Genomic DNA, 22,607 nt, shown 5'->3' with positions numbered 1-22,607 from the left:
TTCGAGGCCATCATGTACAATATTGTGCCACAGTATTTGACTCACCGATAATCGTCATGGGCTATAAATGGAGGTACAAAATCCAACTGTATATTAAAGCTCGCGCTATATTGCGCCAATGTGGTCAGATCTCTCTCTGCGAACCTTTACCTTGAATTATTTATTCCGGTCATGTGTTTCTCAAGATGCCCACACGGAAACCATTACAGGTAGACATACATGTACCGCGCTTTTGAACCGTAATTCATAACGGACAACTCGAATGTTCATCAAGAAAACATTTTAACTAACGTTATATTTAAAAATGTACGGTTGTGTGTATTTCCAAAAGATGGAACATTTGCCGTGATTTATGATAATGACGCGGACTTGGGGATTCTTACAAATCGTGAACTAAAATGCGCACATGTATGCTGTGTGAGACTGGTGGATAATCAAAAGAAACAATTCAATGGGGTACGTGGTCGTGAAAGATGGAGACCAGTTTAAACAGAACTGGTTCTGAAATTGTGTTTGTCTGATCTCTCTTTAACCACTGTTTTATTTAGATCAAGTAATAGTTGTGAGCGATAAAGAATGTTTCATGCTTTACAAAATATTTTGTTGAGAATCAATACCATGTTGATTACGACTATTATTTTCTTATATGCAGCCTTGTTACATAGTTTTCGCCCGAAAAAAACATATGTTCATTCTCTTTTTCACAAATATGTGCGAGCACCAGAGGGTTGTGGGAAACATACCCCGTCGAATTGTGCTTACTATTGGTACTATTGGTGATTTTAATAAAGAAACCACTGCTTGTGAAACACAGGAAAGATTATCATTTGAATCGGAATTTAAGCAAACAAACGCCGCAAAGCCAATAACAAGTATTTGCCAAATGTTAATTTAATCTACGAATACTAACGACAGGTGTTCGTCGAAATATTTCGTTAAATCTATATTGAATCCTCTGTTTAGGGTCTGGAACCGTGCTTCTATTATTGTATTTATTTTATTAATTTGAATACTCGTGACATATTTTTTTTGTGTGAAAAGCAACAAATTTCATAGAAATGTTAGAGAACATTGTTTAAATAGCGATATTAGGGACTATTATGAAAAAGATTATACAAAATATTAAAATATGTCATCCTTAATACCGTCTAGGACCAGCATATTCCGTTTTAAAAATTCAGCATTGTCGACTATATTAATTCTTCCAAAATGTGTTTAAATACTAGACAAGAATCGTTCGATTTCAATGTATTTTTTTATTCAAATTTAATACATACATATGTATGACATACATAATTTTAGAGTGATAAACCATTCACTATTTACTAAAAAAAATGAAAATATTGATTTCTGATAACATTGTAACGATGTATTTAATAGCTGAAAACGCATTTTTTTCAAATGAGTGGTGATTACTTAAATATTTACTGTGATCTATTTTCATCTCATCAGGTATAAATACTGTGTTTTCTGCTTTTTTCTTTCAAATTAAACTCTGTATTCTTCATAAAAACCATTATTTGCTATATTTTTATCCGTCTTAATATCATAAAACAATTAATAAATTGTGAAAAATCGTTTTCGGGAGTAAGAGTGCATATTTAAATATCAACATTAAAAGTTGTTTGTTGTATGTATGGTCACAGTGGCTTGATGATGACAAAGGCTCATTAAACTCAAAATAAATCAGTTCAACTAGCCATAATTATATTTTACACATACTTGAACATGCATATCATCAATATAATAAAGTTGCCTTAAATATTAAATGAGATTTGACAAAATTCAAAATGTGTATAGTATATTTCAGAAAATAATGAAGTCCGTTTCGTTGTTGTCTTAAAACTATAAGAATAACAGGTCCTTTAAGGTATCAAAAACTTATATCCCAAATTTATTTTATTAATGGTCTAAAATCTTTGTTCAAAAGGCCTTCAACATGGCTAGGTGTTTTTAAATTCAGACAGACAGACAGACAGACTTACACAATTGTTTGTTGTCGTTTACATGTTAACAATTTCTTCACAATATGACATGCATCAGAAAATAATTAGTATGGTCTCAATAAAACATGGCATATTATAGAAAAAATATTAAAACAAATAAAAACATAACAAAAAAGCAAAGTATTTCAAAAATATTAAAAATAAATTTCTAAATCAAAATGTTAATGGTAAATATCGGAAATAATAGGACACACTCGATTTGGGAGGATAGCATCTTTCATTAATCAACATTTACGTATTTGACGCGATACGAAAGCCAATTGTGGTAAAAATATTAGACAATTGACGACAATATGTGCCAAAACTCAGTCAATATCGACCAAACTCCCAATGAGTTTCTGCCTTTTTGATTGGCCACACAACTCGGCAAATATAGAATTTGCCGAAACTCGCCTTATATGAGAAATATGCTGGGATTTATTTTAAAACGTAGCCATTTTGTGTTCCGTTTTTTTTGCCACAGTTTTATTTAATCTATTGATATATTTTACGATAATTATCTTTTTAAAAACTGCCAAAATGGCGGCGCAAGATGGGCGAGAAAAGGTGTAAATTTTTAACTTTTTTATGCGAGTTCAACACCATGTTCGATACAATAAAACAGTGGCATGGAGTTCAATATTTTATGTTAAGCTGCTTCGTGGTCGTACGCTTAGAAATGAGTATTTGCTTTGCCTTATTCTAAAACAAATTAATAAAACAATAATAATTGATATATATATTATAACTGACGGTATCAGTATAACGACAAAAGAAATCGAATCGTTTTTTGGGGAGCTTGTTTCACGCGATGATATGTCTTTGTCACTTTGTTCTAGTCCTTGAATGACGAGCACGGCAGACATAAAACTACAACCTGAAATAAATGGAAAATAGATAAGATGATACACCAAAGCGTCGCAAAGCCAATAACAACGCCATTTCAGGATCATCCGACGTCAATTAATTAAAGTGATGAGCCGTGTGGTACAATTCCATATTGCATTTGGCAACATACAAACTGTCATTTGAATACTAAACGGATTTTAAGTTGAATTCAGGGCTAAGGGCTTGGACGGCGGCTTCGTGTTCGACAACACCAAGATTATTGCAATACCTCAGCCTTTGAAAAGCTAAAATGAGCACGCTTTATATTAGAATGTTACGTGTTATAATTATATCATTAAGTATGTTTCGGACTACCTGATTTCGCCTGTACAGTCCTCGATATAAATCGCTAATAACTGTACATACACATCGTATCCGAAATTGGGCATGGACTTGGAACCCGTTAGTGTTAATAACAGACTTTATCCTACCAACAGAAGATGGAATGCCGAGATGTTTACTAAATAGGTAGGGCCTTTTTTAGCAGGTTGTGATGATTTGTAGGACTTGAACAAAGTTTTTTTTGTAAAACGAGTAAACTCAAAATATGGATTTTTATCAACTTCTTTACATTATACTTTTTCTTTATTATTCACAGCTTACCTAAACAATGCAATTTCCAAATGCCATGACTATTTTCTCCCCAAAAGTGTGTAGACATAAACCATCGACTCACAGGTGTTCTTGACCAATGGTCTGTTGGAATAATTGGTGACTCATAAAGAAAGGAAAGCGTTCCATTTGGAGAGATTAGAAAAAGAGTGAATCGCTTCCAAAAAGTTATTCTTTTTATTTGAACCACAACTTCTTCAATTTTGTGTACATACTTCTTGCCACTAACCATAAACGAATGAAAGGAGGCTTCATGTCTGAAAAACGTACATTATTCTGTAACACGTATATATTTAAATATAATTAACTCGTTTAAAACGAAGAAACTAAATGAAGCAAAAAATCATAAATATATGCAATTTATTTCAATTTCATTTGAACGAACCTTAATATCAAAGAACTAGGTCAAACTTATAATCATCTATACCAATAACGCACAGAACATGAACCAGAAAACCTGATTTATTTCCACAAACATGTCATATGCATACACACCTTCTAATAAGAAGATTCCATGCTGAATCCGCCAGGATATGTTAAATTGCATTTGCTATTGTAGCATTTTGTAAGTGAATGTGAATTGAATGGGTATGTGTTGGTAAACATTAGATTTAAAGGAAGAATTTTTTTTATTTTATTTTATCGCTAAATCTTTGTTTTATAATTTAAACCTACTCACTTGTTGTCCATCTTGTACCTGTAATTGTACTGCATTGGGAGTCGTTTCCACGATTTTGCAAATTCAATCATCTGTGATGCATTTGGATATCCGAATCCCAATGATGGATGAACTGTTATAAAATAACAATAGGCAGTATTTACATAAACACCTGTAGCAGTTAAATGTGGCAGTTTAATCAACAAATATTTAACCATGATGTATTAAAATGAACAGTTCTTGCTCATTTCAATTAAATGGTAACATCAGACATATGACATAATTTTGGTCCTTACATACGTTATAACCAGAAATAAAACCATTGAAAAAGTATATCGAACTATGTTAATAGTTTAGCAGTAAATGCATATAAAGCCACATACAGTAATTTCCAGCCCCGTTTGGTCTGAATTCGTTTGAGAAATCAAGTCCTAGATGTGTCGAAGATTGGATAAGGATTTGCTTGATATCGCGAATGCTCAAGATGTGACTAAAATAAGATTCAGTAAATAAGTATACAACAGGAACTACTACTACATGTGGTAGGTTACAACGTTTAAATTTTGCGTTCATTGTTTATCTTAAGACGGAAACGTAGAAAGCGCATGCTCCATCGACTATTGTTACTATTGCTTGACTAAAAACTCTAGCAGCATAAACACGAATTACACAATATATTTATAGATGTGTTGTCATTCGCGTAATTCATCAATTATTGTTATACTTGTTAATTATTTTCAGTAGAAGATATGGCGTCACAAGTTACTAAATCGTTCGTTTGTTGAAATATCCATGCTAACATTGCATGTATGAAGATTTACAATCGGGAGTAACGGTAAGGCATTAAGTCCTGCAACCGGCTGCTTTAATCACCAGTTAACTATAGCGCCACATACCATTACCACCAACGGAACGTACCTAAGGCTCAGTTAAATACGAGTTGCACAAAGCAGGTTATCGCTGCCGTTTACTTACGGCAGCATTGAATGCTTAACTGTCCGTTTATTACGTATTAACATTTAGAGTGAATTTGTGAAATCCCAATGTGTTTCTAATCATTTATATCGAATACTAAGCAGAACCAGTAAACGTAAGTAGCGTTTACAATTGCAATAAATGTGAAATGTATCGTCTTTTTGTGTGTTTGTGTTTTCTTAAAGAAAAGCTGATTCTCAAAGAATACAATGTTTTCATTTTTAAGCCTGCCGGTTTGGGTTTCACCATTACATCAAGCAGGTAAAATATGTGACTTTTGAGCAACCCAAGAGTTACTTAGCGTTCAAATGTAACATGTGTTTAAAAGGAATTTAAGATTATCAGAGTTTTGGGGCAACCAGCCCCACATGTCAAAAATGTAAATGTTAACTTGTTAAATGCATACCATGTTGTTTCGGAGATAGAAAAAAACTCCTGAGATTAAAAAGAAGTACCATTCTACTTAATACTTTTAGCAGATCGTTCATGGCAACTTACGACTAGTTTTAGCTCGCCATATTCCGGATGTAGGTTAACGAGCTAATATTTGAGTCAAAATTGGGGTTAAGATAACCATTGCCAAAATAAGTATGTTACAACCCAAGCTATTGCAATTTCATGGATTATTTCGAGAACTTAAATGGTTAACTTGCACTGCAAAATCAACTGTGCCAATTTTGTATATGAAACGCGAAATAGTATATCCCCTTGGTATATGACAGAGATGCTTTTAACTGATTTGGCGTCTGATTTGGTGTTTGTCGGTGACTGAATAAAATGAAATGAAATTAATCGTTATGTAATAAAACAATAGCATAAATGTAATAATATTGTGCCCTCTTCTTAATAATTACTGATATGTTTCTGTTAAAAGAAAGCCACATCGTCAATATGATGTTTTTATGGTTATATAATGATGTCATAATGCGTAACCGCCTTTTTAAGATAAAGATGTAATAAATAATAATAATATAAATAATAATAATATTGTATATACCTGTCTATTCTTCGCCGACTTCTGTTTGTGATAAAACAGAAGGGACATCGACAAAGAGTTCTTACAGTAACAAGATCATGGGTGTTGATTGTTTTCACTCATACGTCCTGATTACCATATGTATCAAACTGGTACTAATTACTTGAATATGAAAACAGACTCACTTTGCCTGTATGATTAATGCGATCATCCCTGCAATCATTCCAGTCGCCATGTTGGGTCCAAAACATAAACTGCTTCCCTTTCTGGCTTTCTGAATAAGATTAGTTTCGTAAAAGAACACCATATTGGCCTCATATGTATGTGCTTATTATTCTATGTGACTAGATTTCTCTTCAAGATGAATAAAATAAGGATTTTCTCTCTTTTTCTGCATTATGAAATGATAGAAAGTTGAAAATTCACAAGTCTAAATAATTGCATGCAGTCTATATCCTGTAACTTGTAACTTTTGCTTACATAGCCGTCCGTGATAATTGCAGAAACTAATGTGGCCGAATTGATGATTAGATCGCTATGGTGTGTTTGGTTAGAAACTACAGATCCAACCGAGATAACAAACGTGTCATTAAAAAACCCATCTCCCGCATGACCGGAAGGTAGAACGTATATCGATCCAAGCCCTCCTCGACCCTGTTGTCAAAATTAATAATATATAGATAGATAGATAGTTTATTCACTATAAGCTTACAGCCCATGAGTAATACATATTTCAAACAATAATATAGAGAATAAAACATTTCCGGTATGCAAAATGATAATGCTTATCTTATACATTTTTCTTCAATTTCTATATCAGAAAAAATGATATTTTCAAAACGATTAACAATTGAATGTGAGAAGATGCAATCCAATACAATTTTCAACGGAATATATTATTTTCAACAATAAAATTACAAGTGAAAATGTGAATTCGGTTGAATAATGATAAATAAAAGCATTGCCTTATTCGCGGAATTTAAGATATCCATATAATAATATATATATATATCTTTACATGTTACATTTTGAGAAAAGTGTTTGTTATAGTATGTATTTTGTCCTATTTTAAGACCTTCAAAGGGAATGTACACCAGATTGGCACCAAAAAAGTATTTTTTCTGTAACGAATCTCAGGACAATTATCTAATAGAATGTGTTACGCTTTGATATCATAATTGTAAAAAAGTACAAAAATGTAAACAAAAAACGTGTTGGAGACCGGGTTCGAACCCATGTCGCCGAAATCGCAGTCCAGCGTTGTATCCACTGAGCCACTACGGCTTACTCTAATAGGGTGACATATTTAACCTATACACCTACCTCGGTAATTTCACGTGATAACACCGACTTGCCAATCACGCAAAAGGAATGAGTTCTACCTGGTAGACATACCCATTAATCTTTTTTAAAGGAAAAATACGAAATCAATGCTAAACTTAAATAAATTGTAAACTATGTGGTGCCAAGATTATGTCAGTTTTCGATAATTTTCTCTTTTTTTCGTTATTTTATCATACGGAGTACAGCCCCTTTAAATATAAAGCACGATAATTTGCGTATAGTATTTACTTTTGAATTGTTATTCGTTGAAAGAAGTTCAGTGAATTTCATAATATTTGGGCAACGCCAAAAATGTCGATGTATGTATGATTTCCGTAATTCATGATATAATAGACATTCTAAGAGAAAATGAAATTCGTCCTCCAGAGTGTTGCAAAGTTGGCATTTTCTTTCATTTCTTGGTGTTATGTGGTTTATGCCATCGTCCCATTTCTATTTCGAGTATATGGGAAGATTACATAAGCCTTGATAGAGCGTTCCTGTGATGTTTGTTCTGTATATTATCTAGGTATAACTGGAATTTGAAGTTTGATAATAATACAAGAGAGGAAGCTGTTGAAGAGTCTCTCAACTCTTCATTCCATTTTTGCATACATATATCTCTCGCTCTTTGTTTGAAGATATATTAAAAGTATTTAATGTTTCCAACACCTTGATTTAGCCTAACGTCGTTAAACCCTATTGAATCTAGCATAAGTTTGACTTTATATGCCCAATATTGTCTTGTATATCTGATATCAATGAATTGTATAAAAGTTTTATGTATCTTCTATCATTCGACTTTGTCAATCTTAACCAGTATCTGATGTAAGACGTCATTCAATAAACATAGAGAGGTGTTCTTCCCAAGTCTCCATAAATAAAGTTGTTTTGTGTTTATAATTTTTACACCAAGTAAAAGAAATGAATATGTATTTTTTCTAGTTAGTCTGCTCTTAGGAGTCCCCATACTTCTGACCCATAGTTGAGTATAGGCAATAAAACTTTGTCGAACAATGAAACGATGTTGCTTAATTTGATGTTAGTCAATTTAGATCAATATTTCTTTAATTTAAAAACTCCTAAATATGTGAATTTGTTAACAATCTCAATTTTAAAATCTCCGTAAAAGGATTTTATTTTATTTCGTAATCTTCCGCCTTTTCGGAATTCCATGACCTTAGTTTTATTTTTTTTCGTTATTCTGAATTTACAAATACCACTATTTCGTCTGCGTTAAGCAGTAACAAGAGTTTTAATGTGTTTAAATAAATCCCCTGAAAAGCTTTGAGTATAGATTCTTCCTCTTAATCATTAATGTACATGAAAAATATAAAAGGGGATAAACGGTCTACTTGTCTTGTACCAAGTGAGGAGACAAATGACTCCCTTACTTCATTTTTTAACTTTATGCTGGATTTAACATTACTTTAAAGTGAGTATTCCGTATGTAATAAGTTTGTAGAAGATGTTACCTCTCACCAAAAAGTCAAATGCCTTTCTAAAATCTGCGTAGCAGACTTACAGTTTCTTATTTTGGTTAATAATGTGTTCAATAACACCATTAAGGACATAGATATTGTCAACTGTTCCCATATTTTTCCCAAATCCTGCTTGCGCTTCAGCATAAATGGAATAATTTTCGGCCCATTTTTTTAATCGATTACTTATTGTTCTTGTAAAAAGTTTCCCTAAAGTGCTTGGTAAGGTAATTCCCCTGTAGTTTTCTGGAAGGTTTTGGTCCACTTTCTTAAATAACGGTATATTGTTTGATTTCATCATTTGAGATTTCAATATCAAATTCTGAGAACACTATTTGCAATTCCCCATTTAAAAATATGTTATTGTTATTATTATTATCTAAATTCATCCTCTAGATAGTAGACAGAGTTTAAGTCGTTGATAGATTTGAAATATTGCTCAAATTGAGATAGAGTTACGTATTTTGAGCTACGTTTAAAGAATTCTGTTTGTGATTTTGACAATCATTTAACATGTTCGAATGCATTTTTATATCTGGCATGCACTAGCTTCTCGGTGACGCTTTTGTCGTATTGATAGCGTTTAGACCGCAGAAGTGTTTTATATTCGGTTCTTGTTTTAGTCATAGTTGACCTTGTTTGTCGAATCGTCGTTTCTGTATTTATTAAGTTTTTTGAAAATATTTGTGTTTATCCTCGCATTCATTATCAAACCATTTATTAGTTTCATTACTAGACAACATGTTGCGATGACCTGTCTTTTTCTTAAAAAGAGGGCCGCATATGTTACCAAACTCTGCGTAAAACGTATTTAAGTTTTCTTCTAGGCTTTCAGTATTAGTTACTCTTAACAAATTATTTGTCAATGTATCAAGTTTTAATGTGAACGCATCATTTCCCAGAGCAGATTGAAAATTTTCAATTTTGTCATTGTCCCATCTATATAAATAATCTATATTTCTGTTTGCACTTTTTACCTCTCTTTCATAAACAGTGTCACGATGGTTGGTATTTAGCCCTTTTAGTAATGAAAATGATATTGCACAATGGTCACTCATAATGTTTGGATCGTGTATAATAAAAGGCGATATGTGTGGTATTAATGTCGGTTTACATAACACATAATCGACCACACTACTACCATTTTTTTAAGATATGCATCCATGTAATAAAAACTTGTAAATTGAGATAAGTCAAATTTTAAGTCTTGGTTTGACCAGTGAGGTAATAAAGTCAACATTTACAGTGCCCGCGCCACCCTGTATATGTACAGAGAAACGCCACGCAAAAAGAGGACCTGAATAACTTTACCTTTTTAACTCCACTTAGAATGGACGACTGAATAGCAATGTCGATTGGATTAAGGTGAAAACTGAATTTCCATTCGCAAGCATATATATCAATCTGTAACTGTTTGTAAACTAATGCTCTTGCAAACATGTCATCATCAGAAACGCTAGAATGCGTTTTGTTAAACATTGCTCCAATCTCAAGATCTGAAAAAGTAAAACATACGATAGAATGCTTACTTTTTTAAAATCCCTCTTAGCAAATGTTAACGGATCATATTTTTCCCTAATTCACAAGCCATTGATTATTAATTGCACAATTGTTTGGAAATACAAAAAAAACACAAGTGCTTACCAACGAATTCTGCATTATAAGCTACGCCAACATCACAAAAATTACAGGTTTCTATTGGAATCTTGGCAATGCTTGTTCTACAACATAGTAAAAATGGACCAAGTTGGCTATATACAATTGCTTATAGTTTAATATTAATGCATGTCGCATCAGAAAAGGAAGAACACCTAGTTATAACAACATTCTAATTGTAGTGTGTACGTAAATGTAAAAATGTACATCGTTTAAAATCAATATTTGTTCAATTTCATTTGTGCTTACTCGTTGGACAACATTTTCGCTATATGACTCCCGCCAGCATACCCTCCGAAATCGTGTGACAACGAAATATTCTGATAGAGAAACAAGATGTTCATATCGTAAGACAAGTTTTATGAAAGTGTATTGTATGTTGTCATCTATTGTTGAGTGTCTAACGTTGAGTGTCTATCGTTGTGCGTCTGTCATTGGGTGTCTATCGTTGAGAGACTGTGAGTTTATCATTGAGTGTTAATCGTTGCGTATCTATCGTTAAGTGTCTATCGTTGAGTGTCTGTCGTTGAGAACCTGAGTGTCTATCGTTGAGCGTCTTTCGTTGAGTGTCTATCATTGAGTGTCTGTCGTTGAGTGTCTGTCGTTGAGTGTCTATCGTTGAGTGTGTGCCTATCGGTAAGTTTCTGTAGTCGACTTACTGCCGTTGAGCTCCTGTCGTCGAGTGCCTGTCTATGTGTGCCTTTTGATGAAAACATGTTGTGTTGCTATCGTGCCTATTGTAAAGTTCCTGTCGCTAAATACCTGTCGACTGGTTCCTGTCGTAAAGTTTTTGTTGTTACTTTCTTAAAATGCCTGTTGCTTTGTGCGTGTTGTTGAGTACCCGTCGTTGAGTAAATTTACCGTGCCTTTCGCTTTGTGGCTGTTTTTTATGTGAACCTGTCGTTGTGTGCCTGTCGTTGAGTTCATGTCGTTAAGTGTCTGTCGCTGTGTGCGTGTTGCTACTGCCTGTCGCTCAGTACCTGTCGGTTTGTGCATATCTTAGAGTCCCTGTCCTTTTGTGCCATGCCTGTCGTTGATCGCTTGTTGTTGTTTGCTTGTCGTTGAATGCCTGTCTTTGATTGCCTGTCGTTGATTGCCTGTCGTTTATTGCCTGTCGATGCTTGCCTGTCGTTGAATGCCTGTCGTTGATTGCATGTCGTTGAATGCCTGTCGTTGAATGCCTGTCTTTGATTGCCTGTCGATGAATGCCTCTCGATGAGTACCGGCTGTAGGATGCCTTTCGTTGAATGCCTGTCGTTGAGTGTCTGTCGTAAAGTGCCTTTAATTGTGTGCCTGTCGTAAAAGGCCTGTAGTTAAGTGCTAGCTTTTCAGTACATGGCATTGCGTGCCGGTCGTTGAGTGCCTGTCGTTGAGTGCCAGCTGTTCAGTGCATGTCGTTGAGTGTCTGTTGTTGAGTGACGGTCGTTGAGTGCCTGTCGTTGAGTGTCTGTTGTTAAGTGCAAGTCGTTGAGTGCCTGACGTTGAGTGTCTGTTGTTAAGTGCAAGGTGTTGAGTGCCTGTCGTTTAGTGCCTGTCTTTGAGTGCGAGTGCCTGTTATTAAGTGCCTGTCATTGAGTGCCGGTCTTTGAGAACCGGTCGTTGAGTGCCTGTTCTTAAGTGCCTGTCTTTGATGTCTGTCTTTGATGCCTATTCCTGAGTGCCTGTCGTTGTGTGCCTGTCACTGAGTGCCAGTCGTAGGGATTTTGTCATTAAGAGCCTTTCGCTTTGAGCTTGTCGTTGAGTGCCTGTCACTGAGTGTCATTCGTAGGGATTTTGTCGTTAAGAGCCTTTCGCTTTGTGCTTGTCGTTGTGTGCCTGTCACTGAGTGCCAATCGTCTTGTTTCTTTCCTGTGCCTGTAAGGCTTTTAACGTTGTCCCAGTTAACATTCAGTTTAAGATTGCTAGGCTTTTCCCTAGTTTCTAAAAAAGAAAAACAGCAATAAGTCAAGTTATGTATAAACACAAAACAATAGTATTACTATTCAAGTGAAAACAGAGTGAATGATATTTCAGTGTACATCAAAATGTTCTTGACTCATTTCAAGAAACTAAAGTGACACTCTTATTCAAAATCAATAGATGTTATACACATGTATAACAAACATAAAATTTGACTGATAAACCTTAAACTACTTACTTAATAATGCATTTATGAAAAATATCATGTACTGATAACAACATTGTAACCGTGAATCTAAAAGCAGAAAGCGCAAAAATATTAAATGATTGGTGAATGCTAAAAGATTTACTGTAGTCTACTATAGTTTCATAAGGTAGAAATACTGTGTTTTATGCTCAATTCTTTCAAATTAAACTCAGTATCCTTCATAAGAACTATTGTTTTCGACATTTATTCATCATTTAAGGAATATTAAAACACTATTAATTATTTGTGGTAAATCTTAACAGGGAGTAAGAGTGCATCTTTAAGACAAAAGTTGCATAAAAAATTATAATGAAAATTATACTTGCAGAAATTTACAATATTCAATTCTGGCGACAGTTTTATAATTTTTACACCTTAACTTTCATAAACTAAACGGCCTTTTTGGCAATTGGGAATATTTTCCGATGAACGCAACATTGTATGATATGTTCGGATCACATACATATATTAATAGCATACTTTTGTTTGTTTTGTGTCAGCAGTCCACAAAAAATAATCTACATGTTGATAAGTGCTGATTTATGATTTGTACAATGTATTGTTGTCATTAACGTTTCAATTTTTGTTAGAAGGCGATTTTTTACACTTTTGTCCGTAGCAATACAATGTGCAAACCGGTCGGGACGTTCTATTTACAGCGTAGGTAGGAGGAATTCATATAACGTTTTTGTTAAATTAAATGAATTATTTTCGAAATAAATAATGAACTATTGGTGTAAATATAAGAAATGAATTTGTGTAATCTCTTTCTCATTTCTGACGGAAAAAATAGACTTACGATGGGGAGTGAGTCCGGAAGTAATACTGGGAACCCAACATTGATCATCCCAATGACAACACCTTTGCCGCTGTAGCCGGAGGACCAAGCTTGTGAAATACCGTGTGTTTCGTGGTACAAGAAATGGCAGTCCTCAATCAACTGATGAATATCATAAATATATTTAAGTTAATTTATCTTCACAATCTAAGTTGTCCTTAACTGACGATAAAGATGAATGCGTTATTTGATCTAAGTCGCAAGGTAGACAACACTATAACTGTTAGTATGGCTTGTATGGTGCAGAAGGAAAGATCACTCGAGCAAAGGGTATTGTATTGACCTTAAAAAAGATTTGCAATGTGTCTGTTATGTTCGCCATCTCATTTTGTAACAAATACTAATGCCAACCAAACTAATATACACATTATTGTTTTGACAATGATTTATTTGTTTTTATTTTACAAATACATTTAAACATGTGTAATTAAAGAGAGCACATCGAATCAGCACGTTTTATGAGAAAAGAGATTAAGATAAAACAATTTATAAGAATTCCGAGATTACGTAGATTCTGAGAGAGAAAATTTAAATGAGAAATGCATTCAAACTTCTAGGGGGACTCAATTTGGTGTAGATAGACAATTTCCAAAGGTAACATCACAAGCAAGATCAGGTTTATATAAATCACAGGAAGCGAAGGGGGCATTGAGGCAAAAAAGTACAGCACAAAAAGGTAAAGTACAAATTAAGTACCCAGCCAAGCTCCTCGTCAAATTAATCAAGGACATGTTTCCTGACTGGCATAAAGTGCTTAACTCCGAGAGGTAAGAATTAGGTCAAGGCATGCAAACGCAGAACATTACGAGATCAAGTGGACAACGTGCAAGGATATATTCGCGTGAAACTGTGAATGATCATTCTGAGGATAATGACAGCAGCGAGAATGATGTGTTTATTGCCAGGGAAATGATCAAATCCAGCTGTCAAGACAATATCGGTAGGCCCACTTATTTGTAAACACAACAAACCCACGTAAACATACTCTTTATGCCAATGTACATGACGAGCAACGGGAAATAAACAGTGAATGCCACCTATAGGCCACTATTGAATGTCATAACACTTCATCAGATGATAAACAATTACCAAATGGAGCATTTGTTAACATAAATATTATCACAAAACCACGTATGCAATCGTTGGGAACAGAAAAAACAACAACACCAAAACCCGAGCCATGTGGTTGCACCGAAATCGACGGGAATAGCGAGTGGTCGGCGTAAACAGGCCCTTGCGAGATCTAAAAGAAGAACGGGAATAAAAGAGTGTGGGATCCCAGAGATCTGTACTGGATAAAAATGATGATTTCAACAGCGACAAGAAGTCAGGGAGGGCATAACAAGACCAGCATGGAAGGACAGCCAGTCAAGACGGAGAACAGGCTGTTATCAACTAGGACGGCGGAAAACTGACAAAAGCGGTCAAATGCTGTTTATTAAATGTCCAATGACGTTTTTGAAAAACAAAACTATAATAAATTTATTCATGCAAAAGTAAAAACTTTAATTCGTGTTTATTGAGTTGATGACTCAACTGTTGTTAATAGAAAATTGGCAATGTATGTGTATAAGGCGTTTGAATTACAAATAACATTTCATATGTAGAATGATTATCAAACATATCCTCTTTTCGATGTTGTCAAGTAATAGCCACATACACCAAACTCAATTTAACTCAACTCAACTAGAACACAACGACACTGTTCCCAAGTCCCATGTTTCATTCAGTTACTTCAACATAAATAGTTCGAGCAAAACTATCAGACATGGTCTGGCTAACCCCAGTCCGTCTCAAAACCCGCCTACTTTACACATGGAAACGTTCCGAAACTATACTTGAATTGTGGGTCAAATCGTGGCAATCAAGATCGGACAGCACATATGTTTGTCAAGACAGTATAGCTAATATAGCAAAATCGTGCATTTAATGATAAATTTCATTTATACTATCATGGACGTATTTTCACAATACAAATACATGTAAACATACTATATTAATTATACTTACTAAATGTTTGAAATGGTAATGTGCTTGTGGAAGCATGTATGCTGTTATGTATACAGTTATATGTCAACGATGTTCGTTCATTCATATTTAATAACTATTTCAACCCATTCCTCATCAGTTAACATCACCCCCTGCACATGACCATTCCAATCATACATTGATTACACGTATGGCATAAATCTGATAAAATCTTTGCTACTTCAGTGTTTGAACCAATAAAATAAAACTTTAAAAAACTCTGTTTGTTTACAAGTATTATAAACCATTACTGAGACACTTTTAATATATCCTGTCTTGAAACCTATTATTTATTTGAATAGTAATCTACCTATTATAATTTGTATACTCATTGACATATTGTCTTATATTAAATGAAGTAAACAATTTTATAACATAATAGTAATAAAACAGCGTGTACAATCTTAATGATTAAGAAAGGCAAACGAGCGAAGATTTAACATAGTATTCAATTCATAACTTAGATTCAGACGTGCTTCAGCAGGCGGGTATCTTCAGTATGACGTCATGTCTGTTTATTTTTAAAACTGCGGTTCTTAACGATTAAGCGTGGAACTTAATGTTAAGGTTAAGATCGTTACCTTATGTTTAAATGCGAAGAACAGTTAAAAAAGGTTTAGTTTACTTACATAGTTGTGATGTGCATTACCATCGTCTTCGTCATTAGCTTTAATCGGTACCAGAGGAAACATGTATCGACTTTGTTCTATGTCTTCGATCTAAAATACCACGCTTAAACTTAGTAGAACAAAATCGATAACATTATTGTAAATCTGATCTTCCTGTCTGCAGACTGTGAAATATCTGCTGTAAACAAACACAACGCTTCTGAAACCTGAACACTAATCATTCACCCGACACTTGTATGCTTTGATTACCTGTCGTGTGGTCGCCCTGATGTTTACATGGGGTGACAAATTTGTTTCTGATAGATATAAAAACACATTTATTTAAGTTTCTTTAAAATGACTGTTCACTTATTGCAATGTCAAATAAGAGCACCGCGAACAATTGCCAACGCTGGTCTTGTTTTCATAAGTCCAATAAGCAGCTTTATTCACATTTATTAGGGCAGAGTTATAATCCTTTCTATACATATGTGCATATTTTTCATTGCGATATGTGTTCAACAGGTTTAATGTTTGAGCCATTGCCAATGTTACAATACAAGAAATAAGAAGTGGAGTAGTGTTGCGCGTGACACATCTGATATGGGGGTGTAAGAAAGTTTTTTTCCAGCACTGGTCACATGACCGGAATCACACGTCCGGTAGGCAAAAACACATGATCCTACCTGTATATTATTTAAAATATTTTGCCGATAACGGACAATCATTTTGGATTCTGTCTCCTATAATTATTGAAGTCTACATTGGCAGTTCTTTATGTTGGAGAACATTCTACAAAACTAAAATCCTGTTTTGAATACTCAAACTTTACTGGAACTCCAGCTATCTAATGAGAATACGTCAGCTATTTACTTAAAACGTAGATTCATTAGGTTTCATAATAAAGACTATATTCTAGCTCACCTTGCCATCACAATGGTCCTTTATTTTTTGTAGCTGTTCATCAAGAAGTTCCCCGGCAATACCATCAGATTTTTCAAAAACGTATAGCCCGTCAATGATCTGATGAAAATACATTACACATTATTATGCATGCTAATTTAAAATCAAATCGTATTCCACTTATAGTCCATTTGTCAAATGAGTGCGATTTTTGTACATTTGTTTGTCTGAAGTATGCAACCATTTATTATTACGCAATATGAATAGGAAATAACCTGAAGCTGATATTTAAATTTCCCCGAGTTTTATTATCTTACTCAATTTGTTCTTAGGATTACGTAAGTATACAGCATGTATAAAAATGCCAATACTTTTGTACGCAATAAAGACTTTTAAAAGGAATTCAACACACAGACAAGCTAGCTCTCTGATAGCTCATTTACCCTCAATGTTGAACCATTTTCAACCATTTTTGAAAGAGTTATAGCCATTGTTTATTTTTACATTTGAAATTGGTTTCTTCGCAACTCCTCTTACGTTTTTCATGCGATTTCTACCAAACTTTCACAGATTGATGACTCTTTAGTGACGCAGTGCATATTGTCCGGCTTTCGCGATTCGGCCATTTTTGAAAGAGTTATTGCCCTTTTTTACATTTAAAATTGGTTTCTTCGCAAATCCTTTTTCATGCAATTTCTACCAAACATTCACAGATTGATGATCATATAGTGTAGCAGCGCATATTGTCGGGCTTTCCTGATTGGACGTAAATAGACCAATTTACAATTGTTGAGAGCAAAATAAATATTTTTTTAAATATATAAATTTTGGTAAAGATTTTGTTTTCCTTTTTCTGCAAACAAAAAACTTTTACATGATAACAAAACGCCAGAGTTCAAAAGTTGACATTGTCTTTAGCGTGCCTTAGCTTAATATTTATGCAAAAAGCTACTTAAACAAGCTCAGTAGCAAAAAGTTTAAACATAGACCCGGTTTAGTGGCACTGGGTAAACGCCAAAGACATAGAATATAAAATCGCAAACAAGAAACATGGAAGAACAGCATAAAACTCCACAAACAGTATATGCATACATACTTTATATAAAAAAGGTATGTTTATCAAGAATTGTTAGGTCCCGCCTTGGAACGGTCAGTAAAATGTAAGTATTCTGGGGGTTTAAACCAGTTTATGTGCACACACATCACTCTTATCCCAACAATCCTTAATAAAGTTAAAATGCAAAAGGTAAATCTTATCAAAGTATGCATTTACTTGAGGAAACTTATCAATAAAACAAATAATAATAAACGTATAGGTAAACCCCAAGTACTTCTATGATTAGAGATCCTAACTCTGTCTGCAGACGGAAGGATACAATTCAGAGCACCTAATGCAAAACCTTTTCAAAGATACGATGCTGTCATTGTTTGAAACTATAAACATCCCACACAGTCTGCCTTATAAAATAAAAGGTTTAAAACTGTGTGATCATAGAGTTTCATAATGGAAAGCATCATTGTACTAAAACTTGGAACAAATAAGGAAAATATTATTAAAAATAAAAGCGACCTGTCTTGTATAAGATTGAAATGATTTTCGGTTGAATAAAACGTGTTTAAGGGCCTTCCAAATACAAAGCAGATGAGGAAGACCAAATCAATAATCATTTTTTTTTGTTCTTTCTCATTCATGTTTAAGGTACATTATCTTGATATGGTATACATGGTGGCATATTTCTGCCACCAGATAACCATATAACTAACTAGTTGATTAAGTGGTTAACTAGTTACGTAACTAGTTATTTTTTTTTCAATAAATAAAAGATCATAACGGGAAATCAATGCATGTTAGTGCCTACAACTGCCATTCTTGTATTATTCTACCAGCTTAATGTTAAGTGCTTAACTAGTTACGTAACTAGTTAACCACATATTTAACTAGTTAATTATGTGGTTAACTAGTTACGTAACTAGTTAACCAGTTATCACTTATCTATAAATAGATATTGCGTAATATTTGGAATACGCGTACTCTACCATAATCCTCCTTCCGCATCTACGCGGGAAGTATATCATACATGACATGTAGGCTATAGGTTACACACCACCATTGTCATTTCCTCTATAATTCAATGTGAAATGATTATTTTAAGACAACATTTAAAGGAATTCGAGCGAATGCAGACTATGATAAACATACATATTCTTAAAGTACAAGCTTTAAATAACCTTTTAAGCCAATAAAAAGGGGGGGGGGGGTCAAGTTATTCCTAAGAAAAATCTCTCCACTTGAAAAACAAACTCTAAATAATTGCACAGTCCGCCATGACAGTTCTTCGAAAATGACCTTTCAACTATAGAGCAGCAGTTTATGCTAAAATCTCTGTTCTAAATGATAAATCAAGCAATAATAGATATTCAAGGTATAAAAGTTTCAGGAATAATGATATTTTTGATTTACAGTGTATTGAGCATGTGAAAACATGTTTATCAGTCATAAAAACTTTTTTTTTATTGAGAATTTTCCACACAGCGGAAGTACATATGACGCAATGGTGACGTCATCCCTATAGATCGAAGATTCTTGCTGTCTGCGCTCGCTCATCCATTTACATACGAAAGGGCTTTTTATATGGGCACGGGAGAGCGAGAGGTCAAAGGGGACCTACAATGTTAAAACTTTCTATGTACCTACTAGTATTATAGTCAAAGACCCTACAGATATGCTTATAAAGATTTAACAAATATTTTCTCTCTTCATCGTGAAATTGTTTAGAAAGCCGCCCCCTGATGAGTGTGTTTTCTCATCAAATTCAACGCAAAAAGCCAACGGGGGCTTTGCTCCCCAATACTCCTGACAAAGTGGCAACCGCCTCTTGGAACCCATATTTGCCAAAAATCGCACCCCCACATTTTCACATCATGTGAATGGCCATGAATGACGTTAAGAATAACATACATCAAAGGCCCGCTCATTAATCTTCACTTATAATGTGCAAAGAATAGCCAGGTGTGTCGGTAGTTATAGATCAGTCGAGGCAATTATTGACCGGGTCGTTTGTTTGAACACAAAACTTTATTGATTTAAAATTCCCTCTTGTTTTTGTGAATTAATTTTAGAATACTATTGCAGATGGAATCACACCCATCAACTGAAGAAAGTGGTTAATTCCCCCAAAGACTTCGTCTTATGTCTGCGATGACTAAAGTGTAACTGTGTATCAATACAATGGAGCAAAACAATGCTATTTATAGATAAGTGATAACTAGTTAACTAGTTACGTAACTAGTTAATCACTTAAATAACTATTTAGTTATGTAGTTAACTAGTTACGTAACTAGTTAATCACTTATATAACTAGTTAGTTATGTAGTTAACTAGTTACGTAACTAGTTAATCACTTAAATAACTAGTTAGTTATGTAGTTAACTAGTTACGTAACTAGTTAATCACTTACCACTTATCCAAAATATTGCTAACTGGTAAATGATCAACTAGTTACGTAACTAGTTAATCATACTTCTGCCACCAGATAAGCATATAATTAACTAGTTAATTATGTGGTTAACTAGTTACGTAACTAGTTAACCACTTAATATTAAGCTGGTAAAATAGTACAAGAATGGCAGTTGTAGGCACTAACATGCATTTATTTCCCGTTATGATCTTTTATTTATTGAAATAATTAACTAGTTACGTAACTAGTTAACTATTTAATCAACTAGTTAGTTATATGGTTATCTGGTTGCAGAAGTATGCCACCATAGGTATACTTTAAATTTTGTTGTTTTTACAAGTTAAGCGAATTTGATAAAGGAAGGTTTTAACACATTTGTTAGCACCCTAACGTCCACGATGGAGAATTGTTATTGTAGACTAGCCAATCAATGATGCATTGAATTTGCATTGAAATCTTTTCAACAATGATACAGACACTTTTGTGACCTGAAGGAGCATTACCCGTTTTAAACACTCCATCATTTAAAAAAAGTAAAATGCATTTGGACATACACTTGGGACCATTACTTGTTAAAACGGCAAATGTCTTCATTAGAATAAAAACAATCACTAAACACGCCAAATAAATACATTGTTGATACGATAGTCCCGATCATTAAGGCTTTTCAAACAGCGCCGGGTCTTGAAGCACTTTTGCACTTGAATGCAAATGCTATTAGATTAAAACTATTATCATTCATAAAAACTGATACATGTATCAATTATTATTAATCGTATGACAATTATTTAGCAAACCTTAATATGCATTGGATTATTTGTGATAATTGCAAATAACTAACGATATTTCATTTTGACATATTTTATTTATAGCTTCTAAAGATGTCACTCAAACTATTTGTTCGGACAAGTGTGAGATTGGGCCAATACCTCATTAAAACACCCAGTGAATTACTGTTTCGCTGACCGTTTCAAGACGGTTTACAGCTGTAAAGAAGTTATTAACTATTTTCAAGACTAGTGTACTCTGAGATTCAATATCTGCAAAATATTGTTCAACCGGAGCAACAATGCCAATTCCTAAAACATACGTTCCACTCATACAAAGACAGCTATCTAAGATAAAACTAAGGTTAATGAGTGAATGCAGTCTTGTTATCAGTGTAACATTGTACAAACCAGGAAGTAGAATTAGATACAATTACAAAAACAAAAATACACAAATTTTAAATAGATACGCTGTCGAATATCTTACAGTAATTTAATTGAACAATTTATGGCGAACTATAATTTCAGGTCATTTATAATGAGTTTCTACGTCATAGGTTAAAAAGGTACTCAAATAAATGAATGTGCGGTCCAACATTCTTCAAACTGTTTATTTCTTACATTCGGAAATGTATATTGACTTTCTTGGTTTTACACGGGGTTTAATTCTACGAGCCTCTTTTTAATTAAATTGTAAATATTATACTCCCATTTGCTATTCTTTCTAAAGCCTCCACATACTTCAATGCGTATTTTCATCTTTTAAATACTAATCTTATTGCACCGTTTATGGCGAACAATAATTTCAAGCACATTTTAAGGTGAGTATTGCGTCTTAGGTATTAAGTATATCCGAATATATTGTATTCAACATTTACTTTACAATGCGCGTGTACCCAATACACTAGATTTGGTTTCATATCAGTGTTTACTTTACGTGAACTTAGATTATCTTTCAAATTCAAATATATATGTGATATCAAAAGATTTTCAACGGATTTTTTTTAATTCACTGATATCATCGAATAAAATATTTTCAAGGTAGGTTAAGAGATATCCATTAAACAAAAAAGTAAATAATTGTAAGTTAATACCTTGTCAACGAACACATACTGAAGTTGTGCCATACATTTTTCCACTATTTCTAAATGATTCTCTTGAAATTTAACAATAAGTTTATCTGTGTATTCCGTTGGATATCCTGCATAAATAACAATGAACTGCAAGTATATCAGCCAAACAGTAGTGGCCATATTTATTTTGTGTATTTGTTTACTACGTCATAGCAACGTACTATCGATTTCG

General features: G+C 33.8%; 2 protein-coding genes across 3 annotated transcripts in view; one reads left to right on the top strand and one right to left on the bottom strand.

Moving 5' to 3' along the window:
- Nucleotides 1-1,236: 1,236 nt before the first annotated feature.
- LOC128243566 (neuroendocrine convertase 2-like) lies at nt 1,237-22,588 on the bottom strand. 2 transcript variants are annotated; one of them, XM_052961413.1, is made up of 13 exons: nt 22,397-22,585; nt 17,099-17,197; nt 16,196-16,285; nt 13,500-13,640; nt 10,804-10,874; nt 10,543-10,619; nt 10,210-10,394; nt 6,575-6,748; nt 6,280-6,368; nt 4,527-4,633; nt 4,165-4,276; nt 3,477-3,742; nt 1,237-2,862 (listed from the first exon to the last, which is right to left on the bottom strand). In XM_052961413.1, the coding sequence occupies exons 1-13, from the start codon at nt 22,553-22,555 to the stop codon at nt 2,630-2,632; spliced, it is 1,803 nt and encodes a 600-aa protein (XP_052817373.1). In that variant the 5' UTR covers nt 22,556-22,585; the 3' UTR covers nt 1,237-2,629. The 2 variants fall into 2 exon arrangements, 1 of the variants encoding a protein (XP_052817373.1); XR_008262853.1 differs by lacking the exons at nt 1,237-2,862; nt 4,527-4,633 and having other exon boundaries at nt 3,603-3,742; nt 22,397-22,588.
- Nucleotides 22,181-22,607, top strand: part of LOC128243565 (neuroendocrine convertase 2-like) — a 21,660-nt gene continuing 21,233 nt past the window's right edge. The window contains exon 1 of the mRNA XM_052961412.1: nt 22,181-22,343. The gene's annotated coding sequence lies outside the window, so the exon portion shown is untranslated. The remainder of the gene's footprint in view (nt 22,344-22,607) is intronic.

The sequence above is a fragment of the Mya arenaria genome, chromosome 8 (assembly GCF_026914265.1).
Source record: "Mya arenaria isolate MELC-2E11 chromosome 8, ASM2691426v1".
In the NCBI taxonomy this organism is placed as follows: Eukaryota; Metazoa; Mollusca; class Bivalvia; order Myida; family Myidae; genus Mya; species Mya arenaria.
Note: the sequence above shows the minus strand (reverse complement) of the source record. Positions and strands in the feature narration are given on the sequence as shown.

Bases quoted from the DNA above. Each gene is read 5' to 3' on its own strand.
- LOC128243566 (XM_052961413.1), bottom strand. From the start codon at position 22,555: ATGGCCACTACTGTTTGGCTGATATACTTGCAGTTCATTGTTATTTAT. The intron at 16,286-17,098 runs GTGAGCTAGAAT...GTGGTATTTTAG, and splicing joins AGGACCATTGTGATGGCAAG to ATCGAAGACATAGAACAAAG. The intron at 13,641-16,195 runs GTAAGTAAACTA...GATATTCATCAG, and splicing joins GTAATGCACATCACAACTAT to TTGATTGAGGACTGCCATTT.